Source organism: Maniola hyperantus, chromosome 13 (assembly GCF_902806685.2).
Source record: "Maniola hyperantus chromosome 13, iAphHyp1.2, whole genome shotgun sequence".
NCBI lineage: Eukaryota > Metazoa > Arthropoda > Insecta > Lepidoptera > Nymphalidae > Maniola > Maniola hyperantus.
The window spans coordinates 6,988,320-7,014,730 of record NC_048548.1 but is presented as its reverse complement, the minus strand read 5'-3'; the positions used below and the strand labels follow the sequence as shown (position 1 = coordinate 7,014,730).

The window sequence follows — 26,411 nt, the reverse complement described above, 5'->3', positions numbered from 1 at the left end:
CCACAGTAACTTTTTGTGGTCTGACCTGATTCGAACCCAGGATCACATGATTCGTTTTGACAGCGGAACAAGCTAGCCATACTTAGAAGAACAAAGTGAGGTATTCTTTTATGAATGGTTTGACAAGATTCTCAAGGATCTACATGATCTACGATGCCATTCACGCAGCAAACAACAGCCCTAGTGTAAGCTTTCAAGTTAAAGTTAACAGTGCGTAAATCTGTCATTTAATATGGATGGGAAAGGGGCAGAAAACTTTTCTGCAGTATAGAGGTATGTTATCTTTAAAAGTTACACTATAAGGCCTCAGAGGAAAGTGGGAAATATTCTTAGAAGACTTATCACCGTGGTCTTCAATGTTAAGAGAACAATGCAGTAAGAAGCGAAGGTAAGAAAGACTATTGAAAATTGAAATATGTGCATATTGCATACATCGGTAAAACATGAATCCCACCAAAAACAGTTCATGTAAATTTGGTTGCCAAGACTCACAAGTTCATATTATAATGCCTTTGTGAAAAAGTTATGAGATTTCTAGTAGAGCCAAGCCCCTAGCTGAGCTTCGATTTGTGCTGCCCATGGGACCTGTCCCAAGTCTAACGTAAATGTTATATCAAATAAAAATTCTACGAACAATAAACAGCAAAGCCATACTTTTTTTAGTAGAATCAGGGCTCATACGTACCTAGAGTTATTTGTTTTTTATTGTTTTAATGTGATACACTCAAGAGCACTTAAGAGCTATATACTTTCTGATTGAAAATTCATCGTTGCATCGATTTGCAAATGGTTGCATATTAAGTAGGTATGTAGGTACATATTAAAATTACTATACATAGATATTTATTTGTTTTGTTAATAATAATAAGGCCATATGGCAATCTGAACAGCGTAGGTGCTCGGTTTATTATCTTTTATCAAAAATCCATAATTGACGTAGGTAAATGTGTGAATTTAATTACGCCTAGCAGTTGCCCGCAACTATGGCCGTGAGTTATTACCGTTTCTCTGGGGAATACGTATCTACAACTACATCAGAGTTTAAAATAATAGCCTAGGTTTCTCATCGTTCATCATTGTTCTAGGTTCATCATTCTTCTCAAAATTCAAAATTTAAATAATTTATTCAAAATAGGTAATAAATTACTCTTTTTGATAGTCGGTAGTTGTATTTGTAAAATATAGTGGTGATAATAATTACTACGCGAGCTTAAAACTAAAGCTACTATTTTTTAAGATAAAAAAAAAGAATAAAAATTATATTCGTACTTTACTCAATGAGCTCAAGATAATGATAAATACCTTGAGCTCATTGAGTAAAGTACGAATATAATTTTTATTGTTTGTTGGTTTGTCCTTCAATCACGTCGCAACGGAGCAAGACGTGATTTTTTGGATGAGTAGGTATAGTTAAAGATCTGGACGTAGGCTACTTTTTATCCCGGAAAATCATAGAGTTCCCACGTAATTTTTAAAAACCTAAATCCACGTGGATGAATTGGCGGGCATCAGCTAGTATTATATAATATATACTAGCAGATGCCCGCGACTTCGTCCGCGTACTGGTTTCACATGATTTCTGAAATTTTCCCGCTACAAAAGGCTGCTTAAGACACGGAACCCAGAATACCTAAATGCCAATTTTCATATCTCTAACTTCAAAAACGTAGGATTTTCATATAACCCTTCCACCCCCCATTTTACTCCCTTAGGGGGGGGAATTTAGTTAGAACCTTTCTTATCTGATACCTATCTCCTAGAAATAGCCTACATTTTAAATTTCAAGTAAAAATAACAATTGTTAAAACTTTTCTATAAAAACATTGCCCCCTTATTTTACCACCCTTAAGGGGGGAATTTCCCAAATTGAATTATACAGATTTTTATTATTTAAAGCTAATAACCTAAATGTCGATTTTCACGTCTCTAACTCCAAAAACATAGGACTTTCATACAACCTTCGACCCCCCCCTTTCACACCCTTAGGAGGGAATTTTTCAAAACCGTTTCTTAACTGACACCTACGTCCTAGAAAGAACCTACCTTCCAAATTTCAAGTTTATAGTTTCTGAGATTTCATGATTAGTCAGTTAGTCAGTCAGTGAGTGAGTGGTATTTCTCTTTTATATATTTAGATATATGTTCACCATGGTCCGTCCCATCGTACAACTACAAGATATATCTCGTAGAGTTCTCCTACTATCTCAATATACTATGTCAATGTACGGAACCCTTCGTGTGCGAATCCGACTCGCACTTGACCCCTTTTTTTAATAACTAGTCTGGCTTAAGCAAAAGTACTTTGATCTGAAATTTTGTTTGGTCGGTGACACATTTGGTCTACGCCATACCGTAGAGGTTGGTATCAAAAATCAATATCGGCTGTGTAATGTGTATTAGATTTGTGAAAACGATAAACATGAAATTATATTTAACTTTATCTTTATTATTCGTAAATGAATTATCGCGCTCATAGATATCCGAGAAAATATTATGCCTTACTGATAGTTATAACGACGCTACGAAGCTACGCCGATGCTACGAAGCTACTACAAGAATACGTCACTAACGTGAGTGCATGCAGGGACATATTACGAAGTTCATAATCTGACTAAGGAACTGATGTCGGTGATAATTCTGTTGACCTTGACCGCTTCGTAGTAAAATACCAATGTGATATTTAATTGTGAAGTGGCAGCGTAAGTCGGTAGTAGTTAATACCTATAATAGTACGCGACAGGTCGATATGGCTATAATAGGGGAGGGAACGCCCCGCATACCCGCACAGCTCCATGTGCTAACCCGGTGCGGGCGAGTGCGGGTGACGTGCCGGTGTGCGGGGCGTTACCCCGACTGCCATCTCAACCTGTCGCGGACTTAATAGGTATCTATTGCGCTGACTATCACTTACAGGTGATCTCGTTCGATGAGGTGGCAGCTAGCTGTTGTTGATTTCAAGCTTCTGCCAAAATATGCACTGCACGCACGTAGAACATGCATCCGTGGTGATCCCCAAGAATCCCTTTCCTATAGGCAACCGTAGGTGAGTAGCTGTCCTTGTCCTTGTACGCCAGAGTACAGGAGTACGTTTGTATAAGATTTCCCCCTAAAACAAGTTACAACGCCTGCCGCCAGGCGGCATGCCCGAGTCTGGTCGAACATCGTGGGATTTTAGCAGGAGCCAGTCCGGCATAATCGCCGTGACCCGTGTCTTGGATCTATTCATTCGTAACGAATATTTTAACCAAAAATTACTACATTGCAAAACGCGAAAAGTGAGTAACAGTTCTTCAGGAATGATCCTATAAAGGTTTGTTTCATAAAGATTTTCCTATTAGAAATCACAAAATCAATTTCTGAGGTTAAATGACGATGCAGTTAGTAGTTCACTGTTGACTCATAAGTCATATGTACTCGCTACACACCTAATAAAGGCTAAATGCTCAAGCGTAGTGCAATGTTCAGTACATGCGTAAAGACTGATGATATTCAACTGCCTATATACTGAACTAAATTAATATCTACATCTACAATGATAAGAAACGTTCGTATTTCAACGAATTGTTGGTGGTTGGATAGATACGAGAACAGTCGTAGATACGGACAGTTTTCAGCGAGATTCCGTGTAGTGCACCGTGAAGTGTTTATGAAAATTGAAAAGTGATTGCAAATCGGGATTTCGATTTGATATGACCAGGATACGACACTGTTTATATAAAGCTAATACAAAGGTAAGTGCCAAAAGCTAAACGCGTACCTTTTCATATTAAATTAGGAATGGAGTGCTTTTAATCTATATAATTTTAAATCTAGTCTCTACCTGTTATCAAATAATATCAATAAAATCAAAGGTTTACCTAACATAGCAAAACTAAAACCTCTACCTAACTATGTACCTATGATAATTTTCAAATGCATTCTATGACTATAATATGATGATTATATTAATTTAATTTTAGCTCAAAAACAATCCTTTTATTTTTGACCGCATGTTGCTGATATCTAAAAAATATGGTTTGTCGTATGGACTCGATCCCGATCGATACAATATTATGGTAAAACCTTGACCTGCCGACGGTGATTTGAATTTCTAATTTGATTTACTTCATTTTAATTTGTTTTTAATAATGAAAAGATTTTGCTATCTATACCTAAATGTTTTAATTGAATATAATCGGTCAGGATTATCGATTTACTTCTTCTGTTATCTACTTTTGATAACAATAAGTACCTACATACCTATCATTTCTGTGTATTCCTTCTGTGGCTCGTCATAATATACCTAATCGATAAATACCGGAAACAAAAATTAGGGTAACACGGTCAGAAGTCAGTTTTCAGTTAGGTACCTACCTATAGGTACAAAATGGTCTTTTTCTAAACGTGTCCTATTTGCCAGGCGGATCCGCGGAAAAACCGCATTCAAGTTCGTTTGAGTGCTACGATATGGTACAGAAATAGATTTTTTTTATTTAAATGAACTTTTACAAGTGCTTTTGAACAGTCTAGATTCTATAGAATCTACCACTTATGATCAATGCTTTATTATAAGATCGAAATATCGATAATACAAAATCATCGTGTAAATCGTGGTACTTACCCGTTATTTACATAATAATATTCTTACCTACTCTACTGTACCATTGTTTCGGAATGAACTTCCTACCGGGAAGAACCAGCAAGAAACTCGGCGATTGATCTTCAAGACAGACATGCAGAGCCACAGCAGACAAAGGTGAACCGTACTTTGATAGTTGACCCATAGGGTTAAAATGGCGCGTAAGAATTGAGAAGTTATTTTGTGCGGACTATAATTTAAATCGTGATAGGGTATAGTTACCTACCTGCTAAGGTAAGTAGAGTAGAGCCCGTTGGTGTCTGCGACGTTTCCGTATTCGTGTCTAGGTCAAACCTAAGCAAATTAGTAAGAGTTATTATTTCGCCCACACAAACATTCAAGCGTTCTGCAATACTCAACAGTTGCTAGGTATGTGCTTAAAATGTTATTTTAGATCCTTAAAAGCCAACTGACTCACTTTAAAATGTAGACCATTTATGATTTAACGATAAATACTTACCCACTAAGGTGTCCATGTAGTACCTACTACTATTTTCATTTTCACTACTACTATTTTAGTTTGCTACAATCTATAGAGTGCACTTTGACTTAGCTCAGACTTAAGATATCTACTGTTAAAACGAGACAGATTTATGCCGTCTATTTAACGCTATCTCTTTTAACAGTGTTTTAAGTCTGAGCAAAGTCAAAATGTGCTCTATAGATTTCAGCCTAAAAGCTACTTTAACGCTTCCTTTTAATTTCAATTAAGAGATGAAGGTGAGGAAGGAAGCACAAAAGGCAAGCGCCTGGATCAAGTTCCGGTTGTTGATGTGGAAGAACTTTCTTCAGCAATGGCGGCACAAAGGACAGACCTTAGTAGAACTGCTCTTACCTGTTGCTACTATGGCACTCGTGCTCATCCTGCGACAACAGATCGAGCCTGTCAGACAAGATACTATAAGATATCCATCAATACCCGCACACACTCTTAATTTCTCACGTACAGTTTTGTAAGATTTTTTTTCACTTGCTTTATATTGTTTATCATTTCTTTTCTAAATTATATTACCTGTCTAATATTTGTTCTTACTTTTCAGTATGGGCCTTAATATTAGTCAACTATCATTAGCATATTCACCAAAAAGCGACGTTTTAGACAGTGTGGTGCGAGGAGCAGTTATAAATTTGTTTGCTCATAACATAAAAGATATCATTGACATGATAAGAGAGCAAGAGGATCCCGATTTACCAGATTTTTCCAAAATTCCGCCCGATATCGAATTTAATGCTACCCGTATTTATGAAATCGCAAAAGAATTTGTAAGAATAAGGGGGTATAATAATAGTTCAGACCTTATACGTATTTATAGTGATGAGCAATCTGTTCGAGAAGTTATTGCTGCTGTGGAATTCGATGATCAATTATTCGGTTTGTTTATCAAATTTAAGTTACAAAAATTAATTACCTAGCTTTATAAATTGCGTATATTTATTTCTCTAAAATTTCTAGGTGCAACGGAGTTACCCACCAATTTGTCATACGCTTTACGATTCCCTGACCGACCGCGGCTGAATTCGTTTTTTGGCCTTGGTGGACGTACATGGCGAACAGACCTTGCTTTTCCTTTCTTCGAATTACCTGGTCCAAGGTTTCCATTTTCTTGGGAAGGAGGAAACGATCCAGGTATTATTCAGTTATATTTTATCTTTGGATTTAGATCTTATTTTGGAACTTTTGATTATTATTTTTGTTCTTTGATAGTAATTAATCTAATCAATGTTTGAGTATTCTGAAAAAAATATAAATTGCAGGTTATGTGAACGAAATGTTCATAGCATTGCAGCACGCAATATCAATGGAATTAGTCTCACGAATTACAGGCGAAAATCTACGAATGTTTCGAGTGAACTTGCAGAGATACCCACATCCGTCGTATGTCGAGGATCTTGCCGTGGAAGCACTCATGTTCATATTCCCAATGTTTTTCATGCTAAGTTTCAGCTACACAGCTGTTAACATTGTTCGGGCTGTTACTATAGAAAAGGAACTACAGCTAAAGGTAAACGGTGAACCAGAAAAGTACCTGTCCTAATATACATAATACATTCATATTATGTAACTACTACTAATCAAACAATTGTTATAGGAAACGATGAAGATAATGGGACTCCCTACCTGGTTGCATTGGACTGCTTGGTTTTGCAAACAGTTTATATATCTGTTCTTGACAGGAGCGCTTATTACGCTAATATTAAAGGTTTGTATACGAAGTACTGGTCGTATTTTTTTTAATTGTCATTCGTGTCGGTCTAATTCGTTGTCTCCTTCCTAGTGATACCTATAATCAATATTATATTCGAAGGTATATATTTTTGTGATTTCCATCTTCTATATTTGTTGACGCTTTTTTAATCAACTCTTCCATTGTAGATAAATTGGTTTACAACTGAGGAAGGCTTCAGTGAATACGCCGTATTTACTAACACCCCGTGGACCGTCATGTTGTTCTACATTACGTTGTATTTATCTTGCACCATTTTCTTTTGCTTTATGATTAGTGGATTCTTTTCAAAAGGTAATAAATGACTACTATTTTGTCGTTACATAGATAATTGTAAGGCGTTATAAAAATAAACTTATTGATTTTATCATTTCTGTTTCAGGCAGTACTGCAGCTTTGTTCGGGGGCGTTATTTGGTTCCTGACGTTTGTTCCAGCGGTGCTCTTAGGAATGGATGTCGAAATCCCGCTTGCCGTCCAAGCTGTAACGTGCTTATGTATCAACTCAGCAATGTCGTATGGATTTCAATTGATATTCGGCAAAGAGAGCACTGACGGTAAGTACTGAGTATAACACTTGCTGTTTACTGCAAGAACTTAAAAAAACTTCAGAGAACCTTATTTCATCGGCTTACTTAACCGTGACTGTGTAGGTATAATTTGATATTTTTTATGTTATAGGAATGCAATGGGGAGACTTTTTCGCATCACATTCCGTAGAAACTAATCGACTATTGTTCGGGCATGTTTGCATATTTCTTATTGTAGACAGTGTACTGTATATGTTAGTCGCACTGTATTTAGAACAAGTTCTTCCGGGCCCATGCGGAGCTCCTAAGCCCTGGTATTTTCCACTTCAGAAATCGTTTTGGTGGCCTTCTTCAAAGTTCGATTACGGTTTGTTACTGTTTTATTATTATACCTACTTTTAAAAGGTTACAGAACATTCAATTAAAAAGAAAATCCATACTAATATTATAAATGCGAAAGTGTGTCTGTCTGTCTACTAGCCTTTCACAGCCCATCCGTTCAACCGATTTTGACGAAACAGCGATAGCTTGTATCCCGGGGAAGGACGTAGGCTACTTTTTATCCCGGAAAATCAAAGAGTTCCCACGGGATTTTTAAAAACCTAAATCCACGCGGACGAAGTCGCGGGCATCCTCTAGTATTTCAATAATTATTTCAATAAGAATAGATTATATAAATCAGACAATTAATGATGTGTTTAATTTCATTTTGTTGATATTACAGATGAAAGATTCGACGATCCAGATTTGGATGGAACAATCAAAGAAAAAGATCCGACAGACTTGCCGATTGGCGTGAAGATGACGGTAAGCTGATCTTTGTATGTAATCATTCAGGAGCTGGAGAAGGAAAGGGTGTAAATTTTGCATGGAATAAAATTTTATAAGAAGAACATAAACTGAAGATAGCTGTTGAAACTTTACAGTAATTGTACTGTTTTGATTGAATTCATAAGCTTTGGACTTAATTTTTTGTGGTTTTACTTGAAAATGAGTTCAAGTGTGTATTGAGTGATCGAAATCATGAACTTCGGAATAAATTTCAAGACAATTTTAGGCCGTTTTGCTATAAAATGAGTTCAGATTTATATTCAGGGGACCAAAATGTCCAGATCTAAGAAAAAAAAGTATTTTTATCAGAAGTGTAATCACTTTTTTTCGGCAGCTTAGGTTATATTAAATTTTTGCTATAATAAATTTATATGTGCGGACATTTTTGCAGAACTTAACCAAAGTATACGGAAACAATACTGTAGTGAATAATATGAGTTTAAATATTTACGAAGATCAAATCACCGTCCTTTTGGGACACAATGGTGCTGGAAAATCGACCACGATATCAATGTTAACCGGTATGTACCTAGAATAAATAACATAGAGGCCTGTTAAATTATAGGCTTGTCTACACAATAAACAATTTTATCCCCTAATCACGTGAATTTAATGAAAAAGAAATCTAAATCGTGAAATAGGTATCTACCTAGGTAATGTGCAAAACAAAAATATTATAAAACTCCAGATAGACAAAGCTCATACATTCGTATTTTAAAAACTAGACAAATTGTTACGCTTGTGCGTGACATGCATGCCTGTAGCGCGGCAGTAGCGCAGCGCTTACGCATCTTTGGTTAAAACAACGCACGCACGACTACGGGCATGCTTCAAAAGATGGGGGACCGTTACCAGTCTATAGACATTGTTAGTGCAAAATCACAAATTCTTAACTATTTTAATTTTAATTTAATTGTTAAAGGTAATGTCGAAGTGACACGAGGCAGCGTACGGCTGGCTGGCTACAATGTGACGACGCAAACTAACTATGCCCGAGCACATCTTGGCCTGTGCCCGCAACATAACGTGCTTTTCAATGAACTTACCGTTCGTGAACATTTGGAATTCTTCGCCAGACTCAAAGGCTTCTCTGGAAAGGACCTTGAGGAAGATATCGATACACTCATCGATCGCCTGGAGATGCAAGAGAAGGTGCGTACCTAGCTGATAAATGTTATAATAGTTAAGGCTATTAATTCACCCAAGTTCTTTGTTCTTCATTTTGTAAACACCTCTTACAATTTTCTTCTACCTATGAATGCAACTAAATAATCTAATCAGAATTTTATTATAAACTAGATGATGCCCACGACCGTCCGCGTAAGTTTCGGTTTATTTGAAAATCCTGTGGTAACTCTTTGATTTTCTGAAATGAAAAGTATCCTATAGCTATCTCCGGGATGCAAGCTATCTCTGTACCGAATAAACGATGCCCGTGACTTTGTCAGTGTGGATTTAGGTGTTTAAAATACCTTGAGGACTCTTTGGTTTTACGGGATAAAAGTAACCTATGTTCTACTCCGAGCTTATGTCCTACGCCGGAATGCAAGTCATCTCTGTACCAGATTTCGTCAAAATTAGTTAAACAGATGGGCCGTGAAAAGCTAGCAGACAGACAGACACACTTTTGCATTTATAATATGGATTTAAATTTTAAATCCAGTATTTGCTTTTGATTTTTGTATAAAATTGTTACGTTTTAGAGACATTTTCTAGCGGAAGGGTTGTCCGGAGGTCAAAAGCGACGGTTGTGTGTGGGTATCGCTCTATGTGGAGGAGCACGCGTGGTGTTGCTCGACGAACCCACGTCAGGCATGGACCCTGCATCACGCCGGGCACTTTGGGAACTGTTAAACAAAGAAAAGAAAGGTATAATATGCTTTTTCTATGTATTTAAAAGGAAAAGCTAACTGACTGACTGACTGATCTATCAACGCACTGCAGCACAAACAACTGGACGGATCGGGCGGAAATTTGGCATGCAAATAGTTATTATGGGGTAGAGATCCGCTAAGAAAGTGGGTAAAATAGGGGTTTGAAATTCGTGCGGTCCTCGCGGACGAAGTCCAGTCTACGGGAACAAGCTAGTAATAAATATATTTGAGTTTAAAAGAATTTGTTGCTATACTCTATCTACGGAAAGAAGTTAGTATAGCGCTCTCTCTATTACGTAATCCCATACAAATGATAAGTCTCATAAAATAATGTAAGCAGAATTTTATTAAGTGAAAAATATAAAATACCAGATGAGGTTACAAAAACATCAAGTGGCATTTTCCAGTGCTGCAGGTTTCTAAATATTAACTATCCGCTTTCGCTAGACAGACTCTGTACTCTCTCCGTGGAAAGAAGTTAATACAGCGCACTTTCTGTTACGTTATCCCATACAAGGAATTATTGGTGTAAGATTCAAGGAATTATTGGTGAAACATTTTATTAATTTTAAGGTCGATCAATGATCCTAACAACCCATTTCATGGATGAGGCAGATTTTCTCGGTGATCGTGTTGCGATTATGTCGAGCGGCCGACTGCAATGTGTCGGTTCTCCCTATTTCTTGAAACACCATTATGGAGTAGGTTACACATTGGTCATCGTGAAAACTGAACACTTTCAAATCAATTATTGCACAACGCTCATTGGAGAATACATACCGGGCACTATGGTTAAAGAAGATCGAGGTAAGATTTTATAATCTTCTATTATTTAGACTGAGGCCACATGATGCGTTTCTGGTGCTTTGTGGCGCTGTAACGCTGTGGATTTTAGTATTGGGTGCCACGCGGACACTGCATTGCCACATCGGCCAAAAGTATGGCTTTGCAACGCACCACCCTTTCTTTTGTGATCTTTCCAAAGCATTTAATTGTGTTGAACATCAAATTCTCCTGCGTAAACTCCAGTTTTACGGGATAAAAACCAAGCACGAGACCTAATACAGTCATATATTTTCAATAGAATGCAGAAGGTAGACATAGGTGCGGTTAAATCGGAGGGATCCCGGATTAAAATGGGAGTACCACAGGGTTCCATTTTAGGCCCGTTTTTGTTCTCAGTGTATGTAAATGATTTGTCTCATATGGTTCAGAATCAGAACATCTCAGATATAGGCTCTTAATATTCAGATATTATCTTAGTATAATAATTTTTAAGGAATTTCTTTTTTAGGTATGGAAGTTACGTATAAATTGCCCAACCATTACTCACACGTATTTGAAGACATGCTCAATGATCTTGAGAGAAATATAGAAATTATAAAATTCAAGGACTACGGATTACTTGCTACAACCCTCGAAGATGTATTTATGTCGTAAGAATATTTTTGCTTGTACACTTTCTAATAAATTAACTAAAGTAACTTCATTTATGTATATATAATAATCATCTATATAGAATCGATAATTTGTGCTCGTTTTTCAGAGTTGGTTCAGACGTAGAAACACATTCAGAATCAGACGATTTAACAATGACTACTGATTTGTCTGACGACAAAGATGGCACTTTGGATGAAATATCCTTGGAAGATCGTAAGTTGTATTTTTTCATCTAGGTATATTATATAACCGACCAAGTCCAGTTGGATACTTAATTAATGAATTAGTTAGTAGGTACTTAATTAATTAATTATTCCTATATCAACCGTCTCCAAAACAAATCCCCATTTATTTGGGACCGCAAAATTAAGTTTGTTTGTAATATAAAGCTGCTGAAAAAACTGCTAATCATAGAGTGTAGAGACCTCATTTTATTTTCCCTGTTAACTATAAAGTAGGGTGGTCTCTGACGAGAGTTGCGATGAGACTGACAAGTAGGCAAGCGACAAAACGTCACAGGCATGAGTGACAGAGACGGCGCTCTACGAAGCCGAAGTGTAACATTTACCGCCGCGTACTGCAATTTTTTATACTTTTAAACTTAGAGGCACTTTTGGATTGCAATTAGTTGATTCAATCGAGTCCATCAAACCATCTATTCGTCATTAGTCATGCAATAGATACCTATACGTCTTATTTTTCAATTTTATTGTAAGTACTAGGTCCCCTTTGGAGATACTTAAGAGGTAAGTAGGTACTCGACCTGAAGAGTGAAGTTGTTATTATTTTTAGTGACTAACAATAAGCTAATGACATATTTATGATACATTGTATGAGTCACTTTGATAAAAGATTTAGTAGTAGTAGTATCAATGATAAGCTTGAAGGAACAAAACGAGATAATTCACTCACTATGTATAACGGAAGTAATAGTAACTATCTATAATATTTGCTACTCTTCGTAAAGATAAATATTATAACTTATAAGCAATCTTCGTGTAATAGTTAAGTCATAAAACATTTTTAGGATAAGACAGCTTACCTACCGTAATCCTTTTCCCTGACTCACCAAAGTACGACAGGTATTTTCCAAAAAGATTGAAGGTATGGCTAACGCCATTAAATGTAAATTCAACCTGTTACAGATACAGATAGACAGATTTGAAAAAAAACTAATTTTCAGGTTATGTCTTAAACATGAAAATGGAAAGTCGAAAAAAATATGTCTTGTGATAAGTACCTACTTTGTTAAATAGGTATTTTAAAATTATTATGAACTTTGTTAAATAAGTAAGTATTTTAAAATTATTATGACGCTTCTTAAACAAAACTACCGTTTAAGAAATACTTAGGTACTGATCGCCAAAGTTGTTAGCAATTATTTATTACTATACTCTATCCACGGAAATAAATTAGTTAGCGCTCTCTCCGTTACTTAATCTAATCCAATTCGTATGCACATAGGACTTAAAACTCGTTTGCGTGTATATATTTTATATATAAACGCAATACAGTATTATAGTGATTAGACTAGTAACGTATATATGTAGTATAAAAACCTTTTGTAGTAATTTTGTTTATACCTATTTGTATTTTTTATTGTTAACTAGGTACATAATACAACTAACCGCATATTTTGTACCTACAATAAGCTAATGATAGAGGAATGTGCAATGCTCAGACAAGCCGTCAAGCGCTTACGAGCACGGAGAAACCAAATTGATACAATTTTTTGTTGGAAATAGTTAATAAAAACCCCATACAATTAATGACAGAGCCTCAATGAGAGTGAATGAAAAAACTTAGTGGGTTGGGATTGGTTAGTGACAACATGGTTCACGCCCACTGAAATTTTTGGCTCTGTCATTTGTATGGGCTTACGTAACAGAGAGAACGCTATACTAACTTCTTTCCTTGGATGGAGTATAGCGTAGTTACGGAACTCTTCCTTAGGCATGTTCTGACGTATGACGCGCACTTGACAGTATTTTTTGTTTCAGTGGATAATAGTTACGAGAACGAAACAGGAATTCGCTTATTCTGGTTACGTGTAACCGGAGTTTGGTTAAAACTGTTCTTAGTGTGGACTCGTTCTTGGGGATTGCTGTTGTTGCAAGTGTTGGTGCCGATCCTGCAAATAAATACCAACTTGGGAATTTTGCAATATCTAATAGGAAAAAGCGCTACTGTAATTTCAAGGGCATTGACGCTTACACAAGGGTACGTACCTTAGAAAACCTACTTTATCACTGTTTGACTGAAAGTGATGTAGGTATACCTTCCTTCAATTGTTAGCATCATTAGCTAAGTAGGTGTACCTTCTTATCTACCTACCGCAGATATTCCTTATCAAGTGCGCGCGACGTCATGCCATTGGATAAAAAAATTAGGAATATGTAGGTAGACAAATACCTACATAATATTTCAAATACCATGTCCATAACCTATAAAAATTAAAAATTATGACCATTATTTCTTATTAAATAGCATTTTTGGCGGTCAAGACAAAATATGATGCCCACAACCTGTCGCGACACGTTGGTTTGTCCTTCTATCACGTCGCAACTGAGCAATAGGTCGACGTAATTTTGTGCTCGGGTTTATTAAAGACCTGGAGAGTGATAAGCTATTTATATTCCTGAATATCAAAGAGTTCCTAAGGGATTTTTAAAAACCTAAATCCTAGCTAGTAATAAATAATATTATGTTACCTACTTTTCTTTTTTGATTTATGGTTTTTACGAACTACAGTTATTTTACGTGACACGATTTACGTGATAGACTAGTGGTTTGGACGTCCGCCTCCAAATCAAAGGTCTGGGGTTCGATCCCGGGCACGCACGAGTTATATGCGTTTTAAGTATTTAATTAAATATCACTTGCTTTAACAAAGAAAGAAGACATCGTTAGGAAACATGCACGCTTGAGAGTCCTTCATAATGTTCTCGAAGTGTGTGAAGTCTGCCAATCCGCACTTGGCCGGCGTGGTAGACTATGGCCAAAACCATTCTCACTCTGAGAGGAGACCCGTGTCCTGTAGTAAACCGGGGATAGATTGCTTGCTCATGATGAAGATGATGACAGTTATTTTATAGATACGTAACTACGGAAACTTTGTTAAGTTACAACGGAACTAATCAAACTTCGTGGGGTGCTCTGGCCAGGCAAGGGTACGAAGAGCTGTTTAACTCCTCAAACGTAAACTCCATGAGATTAACACTTGTAAATGGACAGCCTATCGACGATTATTATTTACAAAGAGTGAGTACCGAACTTAATTACTATTTATCCTCATGTTACTACAACAAATTGCTTGCTTACGAGCCTATACCAGCGAATTCACTGCGTGGACTTTTAAATTGTTCCATCACTGAAATTTAGATATATTACAAGAACGCTTTTGTCCCGTATTTTTGTGCCGATTCGAAGCGCCCCACCGAGCATACCGGGAATTAAAGTTGATAGTTTTGTGTCAAATGGTTGTTGAGTTGACATGGTGTTGACAGATGTCTTACAGTCGTCATTAACTAACATTGAGTTCTGAGTACGCTCACATGACGCTCACTGTTGGTCTGTTGCTACTGACGTCAAAATGGCGATAGCCAAGTTGCTTCAAACACAGGTTGGCTGGCTATCGCAAGCCCAGCGTACGAGAGATCACGCACTCATGCGATCTGAATCCGTGAAAATACGGATATAAAAAACTTGGATCGAATTCAGATATTGCTTACGCGATAATCCAATCCCTGATCCAAATCCAAGCTATTCAGTGGACATCTTTGACATTTTACGCCATATGTTGGATTTGAATCCGAGGAACATCCGAGATATTTTCACGGATGATGGAGAGATATTGGACGATGGAAGTCGGATGTAGTGCGTAAGCTACCATACAAATAGTTCTATGACAAATTCGGAACGTATTTTCATGGACTTGGATCGGATAAGTGTGTAACCGCCCTACTAGTACTTATTAGTAATGGTGAATGCGTTCTATACCATTAATCCAATGGTTTTACTTACTTAGAATGAAGATCCCGTGATAATGGGCGCATACCGCAACAGACTACTTGTTGGGGCAACGTTTGACGACAATTCTGCAACCTCCTGGTTCAGCAACTTCGGTTACCACGACGTAGCAACTTCCCTCGCCACCCTTCATTCAGCCATACTCAAAGGAATCAACCCTGCAGCTAATCTCAACGTTTTTAATCATCCCATACAAGCTAACTATAGAGACGAAGTAAGTTCTTCTGTTGTTTTATGTATTACTAGTTGATACCCGTGATTTCGTGCGCGTACCTAAGTTTTTTTTTAAATACCGTGAAAGAAACTCTTTATTTTTCCGGGAGAAAATGTAGCCTGCATCCGTCGCCAGGATGCAAGCTATCTCTGTGCCAAAATTGGTCGAACGTAAGAAGCTAGATAAATAGCGATACGTTTATTTAAATGTAAAATGTTAAAGTACAACAACTTTCTGAAATAACTGATTTGTGCTGATGTATTTTCTTTTTTAGATAACCGAGGGAGAGGGCTTATTATCCTTAACACAGATATAAAAATTTAGCTACGATAGCCGATTCTTAATCTTGCAACATTTTTGAAAATTGATTATACTTGCGTAAAAAAAAATAGATAGATAGAATTATTCCACACAAAGCATGAAATAAACAATACAAAACAAAGAAACTAAGAACTAAAAACAATTGTATGCAAAATGCGGCCTTATTACTAGCTAGCAGGCAGACCAATTTCGCATTTATATATTTAAGAATGGATTATTCCTACTTCCGATTTTAATAAGCTATACGTATCTACATTTTTGCTGATGCTGCAAATAATATTACCTATATGGTCCATCATATTAAGTTATCATGTTTTGTGATAGATTATGAAGTAATAGAAAACAGTAGTAGAACTGGGCCTAACACTGTACCCGTTTGTTTCAGACCAACATTCAGCTGATGGTGTCGTTCATGTCAGTGCAAGTTGCAAACAGCATTGGCAATAGTCTTGCCATCGTCAGTGCGGTGTTCATCATGTTTTATATTAAGGTAGGTCTTGTACCACTACCCATACCTAAATTTTATATTTTTGGTAAAATTTGAAATACATTTCAATGCATTTTATTGCGCTTACCGATCGAATAATTTTTTTGTGAATTTTTTGGTAGTTTATCACCTTATGATCAAATTAAAACACTTTTCAAAAAATGGTAAAATACCCTATTATTATTAGTCGCGGATTTATTTCACAGTGCGGACTTATCCTAATAGCCACTTTATTTTGCGGTCACTGTACAACCTGAGTTATCGTAGGAGCGAGTAACGCGCGCAAAGCTGCTGCAGCGCGCCGCGGGCATGCAACCGGCGGTGCTGTGGGGCGCGGGCGCACTGTTCGACTGGGTCTGGTTCCTGCTGCTCTGCGTGAGCATCATCGTCTCCTGCGCGGCCTTTCAGGTCACCGGCATGAGCTCCATCCCCGAGCTGGGTATGCCATGCAACACAATAACAAAATCATCATGATAAACCCATAGCCGGCTCACTACAGAGCACGGTCTCCTCTCAGTATGACAAGGGTTTGGCCATAGTCCACCACACTGGTCTAGTGCGGATTGGCAGACTTCACACACCTTTGAGAACATTGGAGAACTCTCAGACATGCAAGTTACCTCACGATGTTTTCCTTCACCCTTAAAGCAAGTGATATTTAATTTCTTAAAACGCACATAGCTCTAAAAAGTTAAAGTTGCGTCCCCGGGATTGAACCCCCGACCTCCCGAATAGGAGGCGAACGTCGTAACCACTAGGCAATCACGACCAAAAAATAAAAAGTTCTGACCGAATTATTGCTCTGGTAGCTAATTTGATCGGAGACGCTCACCTACGCAGGAGATGCACAATATTCTCCCTCTCTGCGTCGTATTCCTTCTTGCCGAGGAACCCTTTCTCTGCGTTGTATTTTTCCCTGTTGAGGGTCGTGACCCCTTTCCATTAATCACATATAGTGGTAGAAGTTTTTTTGGGATATTAATAATACGGTGGGTTGTCAAATCCTTCCGCGTACAAGTCTCGACTTCTTGCTCTCATGTGGTAGAACAGTGAAGGTGAACATGTGGTAGAAACACAAGCTTGTGAAGTTCCTGATGCTCAAAATAATCCCATACAAGACCGTTAAACATACACTTTCAAATCTTTCACTTCTACTTATTCACATAATATGCCGCCTACAGCAGCCGACAAGAAATATCGTATATAGACCTCTAGAATGAGATTTCGGCTTCAGAGCGTTGTCTTTGTCAGTCATACCTATGTGACGTTTTGTCGGTCTCAACGACTGAGACAACGCTCTAACCGCTATCTCTTTCTAAAGGTCGATGTACAACATTTCCTGCCGGGTACTGTACTTCTTAATGTTATAGTCGAAGTGCTGGTAGGATAAATTACTAATTTGAACTTCTAGGTCGGCTGTATCTGTGTTTAATGATATATGGCGCAGCGATGTTGCCGCTCCATTATCTGTTCTCGCTGCTTTTCAACGGACCAGCGCTCGGATTCGTTATTATGTTTTTCATCAACATTCTCTTCGGTAAGTTTTACCCGAGTGAGGTTATATATTTAACTAGCTTATGCTCGCGACTTCGTCCACGTGGACTACACAAATTTCAAACCTCTATTGCACCCTATTAGGGGTTGAATTTTCAAAAATACTCAGCGTCCTTTCAACTATCTCTATGCCAAAAATCAAGTCGATTGGTTGCTTAGTTAGGGCGTAAAAGAAAGAAAGAAACAAACATACTTTCGCATTTATAATATTTGTATTCAAAATCTAGATAAACGCGTCTAAGCTACGAGCAGACAAAAGGCGCGCGTACAAAAACGAGTTTATACGTGCAATAAACGCTAATTTGAAACCGCTCTTACTAGATTATCGTCGAAAAGGCGCGAGCCTTCTTCAGCATTTTCGCAAAGATTTCGTATGAAAGACTAGAGAGATTAGTCTGTATATAATTATGAAATTTTTCTTTAATACACAATTTGTTAAGTGATTTAAATGCCTTTTCGATACTAAAGCTAGAACATGCAGAAAACAGCTCCTAAATGTGCAATAATGATAATAATATAATAAGACAAGGGAAACTGATTAAAGTATAGAGGAGTTCTCGTAGAATCCACATATTTGCAGTCGCTCATTTCAATGTTCTTCAAACACAATTCGTACACCCATACGCGCGCGTTCTGTGTGACGTACTGACGTTCTATTGGTTATTTGCAGGTTTGATAGGTGCTCAAATCGTGGAAGCATTGTCGTCCCTAGCAGCCTCAGCGCAGGAAGCGGCTAAGATCATGGATTACATACTGCAGTTCTTTCCGCTTTACAGTTTAATCACCTCTACTAGGTACGAAATAATCATGCACCTTTAGCTGCGTAGATGCGCAGTAAGGCGCGGTTTTGTGCCTCCTGCTTATTTCATTCACAACTGCTTTTTAAAAATTTTATGATAGTGTTTTTACGTACACTTCAAGGAATTTTTTAAGTAATTTTACAACAGCTTTGTTGCATTACTAGGCTAAGTCACGTGACCCAAACAATATATTTACGGCGGAGCGCCTGTTTGACGGCACTCGTGCAACTCTTATTTCTTATGAGAGAAGGATTAGAGATAAGGGTCATGCGATAGAAAGAGAGATAGAGATAGAAGAGAGAGCGTTTATCAAATTTTAGGCCGTAACATACTCCAAACTGAATTGCACTTTATTGCATCGTGATAAAAGTTGTTATTTATTTAAATCTCTTTGCGAGGGTTATATTTCTTACCTTTCTATCGCGTAAACTCTTATTTCTTACCTGTTTCTGCCATAAAAGATTGAGTTATACAGTCGATAGGGTGCATCGCCGTAGATGTATTTATTTCTCGGGTTAGTATTTATGAGCAATTGAGCTCGGCCTAGGTCCTAGAATCACGATTTACGTCTTTACAAACTGGTCCTTCAGTACCTTTTAAAAGTTTTCTTTCTTTCTCTTTTCTTTCTTTCTTTCTTTCTTTCTTTCTTTCTACCTGGAAGGCACTAATTATTCTATAATAGTAGTTTATTTTCACATAAACTTGCCTATACAAACCATACTTACTTACAATCTTTCCTTTTATAGGCAGCTGAATCAAATCGGGTTGATAAGATTTTCTTGTCTTGAATATTGTGATTACTTGACGTCCGCCTCAGTGCTACCTGACATGAAAGAGTGTACCATGGACTTTCTTTGCAGAAACATGACTCAGCAATGTTGCGGTAAGTCAATATTAAGTTACTGTAGTGCGCGACAGGTTGAGATGGCAATCGGCGTGGGCACAACGCACTGCATATCCGCACAGCCCCGCGCTAACCCGGTGTCCGATAACGTGGGTGACAAATTTTTAAATCAAGATTTGTTTTTAACTAGCGTTTCTGTACTAGTTGTAAGATTCCCTTATATAAGCTGTTTTTGTTTTATAGTTCGTGAAAACCCCTACTTCGAGTGGGAGTCGCCAGGCGTGTTGCGCTATATAGTGTGCACACTTGCGATCTGTGTCTTCTTGTGGTCGTTACTTATGGTGTTGGAATACAACTGGCTTCAGAGGGTACGTTAAACTCACTACTTATAATACGGATGATGCTTACTAGTCAAATTAGCAACATTTTATCAAACGTCGAAACGCTCGCTTAGCAAAGGAGCTTGTATGAAATACATAGATGTGACGCCATAAACATTTGACGTGCTTTTTTAATTAAATCGATAATTTAAAATGGTTGGCATAATGAAAACTATATAGCAGGGGGTTTTATGAATTGAGGTAGACCCACTATTTAATATTACTTAGAAATAATTTATTTTTGATAGAAAGTGTTTTTGTCGGTTTATTGGTTAGTATAATTCAATCAGGTTGCAACGGTGCAATTTTGCTCTGCAGTGCTTGCTTGCTAACGGTGGTATAGTTAAATACTTACTTTTTATCCCAAAAAATTAGAGCTCCCGGGATTTTTAAAATTATAACCCACACGGATGTAGTCCAGTTATGTCCATAAATCCATAATGTTCTATTATAGCTGCTATTTTTGCTACAATGTTTAAGTATAAATACTTGTTTTATACTTGAACTATAATTATACCTATTCGGGTCCTATTTAAATACATAAAGTGCCGAAACCGTATTTAAAATATCGATAGGTAACTTAAAATAAATTTTCATCGCCACAACCGTCGGCAGTTTGTAACGGTAGCCGATTAATGGGCTTCGGCTTCGGCCAGAACCTATCCGTCCTTCGTTCGACCTTCGTCCGGACACTAGTTTTTCGTTCGTGCAGGTCCCTTTCCTAACCTACATCTTGTCTTATGCAGCTGTTTATTCGCAAGAAGAAAGCGCCGCCTCTAGACGAATCGTCGCTAGATCCCGACGTGGCAGCCGAGATGAGGCACGCGGAACGCGTCGACGCAAACGCGTCTGGTATCACGCTAGTTGCGCGCGGCCTCACTAAATACTATGCCAATAATCTAGCTGTAGATCAAATTTCTTTCAGTAAGTACTTACCCCTATTTTCCAAAAATTGTAAAGATAGAGTTTATTAACTAACAGCAAGTCCGCGTGACTCGTCTATTAAGATGATACCAGATAGTGCATTCGAGTGAATATATTCACTCGAGCGATTATTTAGTTTTGTTTGTCACCTTTGGTTACCTTTGTGTTCCGAAGTTTCATTTGGAGTGAAGAAGGATGTTGAATGAAAGAAGTGAAAATATATTATTGCCATCGACAGATTACAGACAGATTGATCATTAATTTCAGCTGGAACAATGCTTTTGTGGTTAATTAAATAAGATACATTTTAATAAGATCATAACCGTTTATTTATTTTTAGCCCTGGGTGAAGCGGAATGCTTCGGCTTGCTGGGTGTAAACGGTGCAGGCAAAACGACTACGTTTAAAATGCTAATGGGGGACGAGTCTATCTCCAGCGGGGACGCTTTCGTTAGTGGCTACTCTGTTGGATCTGATATCACCAAAGTTCATGAAAATATTGGTAAGATATGTTCAAACGATGGCCGTAGCCAGAATTGTGTGCACTTGACGAGCACTCTTTAATAATCTCTGAGAAATTAGTGTTCTTCTGTTCCTCAAATATAGCCAAACATCACATCTTCCTCTGTAAATTAATTACGTGCCCAGTGCACCTCCCACGATAGCTACCGGCAAAAAACGGACGTGTGTGTTGAATCGGTCACAAAATCTGTGGTAAAAGTCGGTGAAATTATCAATTTTTTTAAAAATCAAGTGTTATTTCTTGTACGATGGCGCGGAACTCTTCGTGTGCGAGTCCGACTCGCACTTGACAGATTTTTTTTTCAGGCTACTGTCCACAATTCGACGCGATATTTAGCGAATTGACCGGACGTGAAACGCTGCATCTGTTCTCGAGATTCCGTGGTCTGCGGGATGCCAACTCGCCGGTTAGAGCAGAAACACTCGCCAATGCACTCGGATTCACAAAACATCTCGATAAAAGGGTAAATTTTACACCCATTTATAATCTCAGCTAGTATCCTAAATCAGATTTTTAAAAACCTAAATCCACGCGGACTAACCGCGTGGATTTAGGTTTTTAAAAATCCCTTAAGAAATATATTTTAAATTACCGGGATAAACGTAGTCTATGACTGTCCCCAGAATGCAAGCTATTTCTGTACCAAATTTTGACAAAATCGGTTAAACAATTGGGCTCTGAAAAGCTAGCCGCCAGACACACTATCGCATTTTTACTATGAGTATGGATTGACGTAACTATACTCTATCCGCGGAAAGGAGTGAGTATAGCGCTCCCTCTGTAACGTGATCCCATACAAATGATAGAGGGAAAATTCTCAGTGGACGCTGACCATTTTGAACCACCAACCAATCACAACTTACAAACGAAACTATGTTTACTAATTGAATTTAACTAATTGTTTTTTGAAAACATTTTCGAATTGAATTTCGTATGTTTTTTGAAAAAATGTTTGCGATTGGTTGGCGCCTCAAAGTGGTTAACGCCCACCGAGGTTTTTGTCTCTACCATTTGTATGGGATTACGTAATGAGAGAGCGCTATACTAACTTATTTCCACGGATAGAGTATAATATAGGTACATAACTTTTTAGGTGTACCAATACTCGGGCGGCAACAAGCGCAAGCTGAGCACCGCGGTGGCCATGCTGGGGCGCACGCGGCTTGTGTTCGTGGACGAGCCTACGACGGGCGTGGACCCGGCCGCCAAGCGCCAGGTGTGGCGCGCCGTGCGGGCCGCGCGCCGCGCTGGCCGCGCCTTCGTGCTCACCTCGCACAGCATGGAGGAGTGCGAGGCGCTGTGCGACCGCCTCACCATCATGGTCAACGGGCGCTTCCAGTGCCTCGGCTCGCCGCAGCACCTCAAGAATAAATTCTCTCAAGGTACAGCGACGCTTCCGCTGTCTAGGCACTTTTGAGAATAAATTTTGTCAAGCTACAGTGCCCGGCAACAAGCCATTGAGGGATATGTGGGCCGTGTGCGTTTAATTAGGTACCTATTATTTTGTTTGTAGGATTCACACTGACGATTAAGATAAAGGTAGAAGATGGAGACAGTTCCGAGATCGACGACAGAACAGAAACTGTGAAGCGTTATGTGCAGACTAACTACACAGACCCTAAGTTGATGTAAGTATGACCTGTTCGTCTGTGGTGGTATTTTTAAGAGTAACAGCCGTGTAAGCTTTCAAACTATATTTCCTAACTAGCTTCTGCTCGCGGCTTCGCCCGCGTGGCCTACAGGAAACAAATGGCATTTTTTTTTCAGAAACAAACATTATAACATCATGAGGCGCACCCTGAACAGCACCGAATAACACATAATGTAACCTTCCAACCCCCATTTCATTTCTTTAGGGGGGGGGGGGATTTTCTCTTAGTCGTTTCTTAGCTGACACCTAGCCTCAAGAAAAAACCTAGGTGTGCGTGGCGTTCGCGTCCCCCCGCCTCATAACCCAATTGCCATCTCGATCGGTCGCGTACTATACCTAGTCGTTGCTTGGTAGTGTACCTACCTATTAATTCTAATTGTGACTACCTCTCTTGTGCAGTGGTAAGCGCTGTAGTCTTATCAGTAGGCTAGGTCAAGGTTCGATTCCCGGCAGTGTCAGTTACAAAATTTCTAAATTTCCTCTGGTCTGATCTGGTCTGGCTTCGGCCGTGGCTAGTTACCACCCCAGTGGCAAAGTCGTACCGCTATGCGATTTAGGGTATTTTTATTTTATTTGAAGCTTGATAGAGTAAGTATTTATTACTTGGTACCTAAAATATCAATTCACCAGCAGCATCAGAATTGAAGAGTTGAGACTTGGAATTCAATAACAAAGTCTATGCTTGGCATTTACAATATTATTTCACCAGGTACAGTTCCTGAATCTCAATGGTTTAGGAGTGCTGTACCCTGCATCATCAGGTTACAGTATTTCGGACTGGGAGTGTCATCGTGAAGCCGTTGCTTGATACCTAAAATATCAATTCACTATCAGAAATTCTCAAATCCCCACGATTTAGGAGTTCATTACTTTGCAGCATCAGGATTGAGGAGTTGGGATCCGAAGTTCAATGATGTAGCCTATGCTTGGTACCTAAAATAATTCTGCATCATCCGCAGTTCCTGAATCATTATAGTTTAGGAGTGCTGTACTCTACATCATCAGGGTTGAGGAGTTGGGACTTGAAGTCTGAGAATAAAGTCGTTGCTTGGTACCTACAATATGAATGCACTATGAACACTTCCTGAATCTTGATAACTCAGGCGGGCAGTAACCCTGCAGCATCAGGATTAAGGAGTTGAATCCAGAATTTTTTATGGAACCACTACGAAAACTTCTTCTGTTGATTAAAAAAATATATTTGCTAATCGGTCCAGAAACCTCGAAAAAATCGATGTAGAAAAAAGAATCACCTCCTTTTTGACAGTCGGTTAAAAACCGATGACCTTGAAATATTTACGGAACAATCTTTAAAGTATTCCCTTTCTAACAAAACAAGAATGAATGAAATCGGACTACGCGTTAATGAATTACAACTCAGTATCCATTTTAACTTTCATCCCCTCTCCTAAGGGAACCATGCTGAATTTCGGGATAAAAAGTATCCTATGTTCTTCCTCATAGTATGACCTCAAATCGTACCAAGTTTCATTGAAATCCATTCAGTAGTTTCAGCGTGATGCGCGGCCGTGATACAGACAGACAGACAGACAGACAGACAGACAAAACTGAAAAAAATTACAGTTTTGGGTTCAGTATCGATTATAGAGTGCCCTCGAAAAAAAAATTTCAAAATATCTTCAATGTACAGAATTTGACCTGTTACAGTTTTATTATAAGTATTGACAGACAGACAGACAGACAGACAAAAATGAAAAAAATTACAGTTTTGGGTTCAGTATCGATTATAGAGTGCCCTCGAAAAAACAGACAGACAGACAGACAAAAATGAAAAAAATTACAGTTTTGGGTTCAGTATCGATTATGGAGTGCCCTCGAAAAAAAATTTTCAAAATATCTTCAATGTACAGAATTTGACCTGTTACAGTTTTATTATAAGTATTGATGATTTTCATTGTGGGTATGTATTATTAAATTTTATACCTGTTTAAAAAATTGAACTAACTTATTAATATTAAAAGAGTTCCGATAACAGTATCTATTACGGTAGGTCTCATGTACGCACACATTCACACTGCGTAGATTTCATACATTCTTATGTAATGCCTAAACAGTTATGATATGAATTAGTTTTTTTGGGAGCCCGGGTTGACTGTAATAAATACTTATAGTACAGCGACCAATCTTCCACTCAGCCAATAATGAATTTGTATCAATAGATATATATTATATGATTTTTGATTTAGTATTTTATCCCCCCATTTTTCATCATACCTATCTATGTATTACTGGATTCCATACCTGTTTAAAACAGTACTTCTGAAGCCCAACCGTATTATGTATTTGTTTTGTAGGGAGGAGTATCAAGGCCTTATAACATTCTACTTGCCGGACCGCAGCATGCCATGGTCTAAAATGTTCGGCATCATGGAGCGAGCAAAACGAGATTTAGCCGTAGAAGATTATAGTATACTGCAAACGTCACTAGAGCAAATTTTCTTACAATTTACTAAATATCAACGCGAAGGATTATAGTAGATAACTTGGACAAATAACCTGGCAAATAAAGACGAAAACGTTATCAGATTATAATCACTATGTCAAGGTCTCATAATACATATTATAGTGGGTTAGTCATGGTCGCGTTCGGTTATATTATCTAGATAGCAAATATTTAACTTTCGTATTCTTTGTACAAATACCTGTTGATTGGTAAATATTTTTGTACTTTTATAGTAGGAGGATAGTAATAATTAATTCACACAGTTAAACTGCTTAGTATTTGTATTATATTATGTATTAAGTATTTTTTCAGTGAGTAAACTTTTTTGTTTTCTTGTAATTTAACATGACAGCTGGTTAAAGATGGACGTGATTACGAACCATAGTACGCGACAGGTTGAGACGGCAATCGGGGTGGGAATGCCCGCACAGCCCCCGCGCTAAATCGGCGCGAGCGTGTGCAGGTGGCACGTGTGTGCGGCGCGTCCCTCCGCCTCATACCCCGATTGCCATTTCGACCTGTCGCGGACTATAGGTAAGGATTGTTATTTATTAGTTAAGCATAGATTTGGCTTAAAAATATTTTCAATGTCAAATGTGATTGTAGATATTAATTTATAGATATGTGTTTATAGGTGTTTCCTTACAAATAAATTTTAAATGCCTATAATATTGTGATTTTTTTGTATATTCTTAGAGGTACA

At 38.0% G+C, this 26,411-nt stretch overlaps 1 protein-coding gene across 2 annotated transcripts; it reads left to right on the top strand.

Annotated features, from left to right (window-relative positions):
- Positions 1-2,830: 2,830 nt before the first annotated feature.
- LOC117988008 (phospholipid-transporting ATPase ABCA3-like) lies at positions 2,831-26,379 on the top strand. 2 transcript variants are annotated; one of them, XM_069502417.1, is made up of 31 exons: positions 2,831-3,043; positions 5,331-5,571; positions 5,659-5,990; positions 6,072-6,245; positions 6,374-6,621; positions 6,709-6,819; positions 6,993-7,137; positions 7,226-7,399; positions 7,524-7,739; positions 8,097-8,179; positions 8,595-8,724; positions 9,126-9,355; positions 9,907-10,072; positions 10,651-10,884; positions 11,372-11,513; positions 11,624-11,730; positions 13,518-13,737; positions 14,613-14,778; positions 15,545-15,760; positions 16,467-16,571; positions 16,836-17,007; positions 17,980-18,105; positions 18,793-18,916; positions 19,669-19,805; positions 20,010-20,134; positions 20,893-21,070; positions 21,411-21,572; positions 21,899-22,056; positions 22,687-22,975; positions 23,107-23,221; positions 25,560-26,379. In XM_069502417.1, exons 2-31 carry the CDS (start codon positions 5,333-5,335, stop codon positions 25,738-25,740), a joined length of 5,205 nt encoding a protein of 1,734 aa, XP_069358518.1. In that variant the 5' UTR covers positions 2,831-3,043; positions 5,331-5,332; the 3' UTR covers positions 25,741-26,379. The 2 variants fall into 2 exon arrangements, with proteins under 2 accessions (XP_069358518.1, XP_034830995.1); XM_034975104.2 differs by lacking the exon at positions 2,831-3,043 and adding an exon at positions 3,085-3,731.
- The last annotated feature ends 32 nt before the right edge of the window (positions 26,380-26,411 follow it).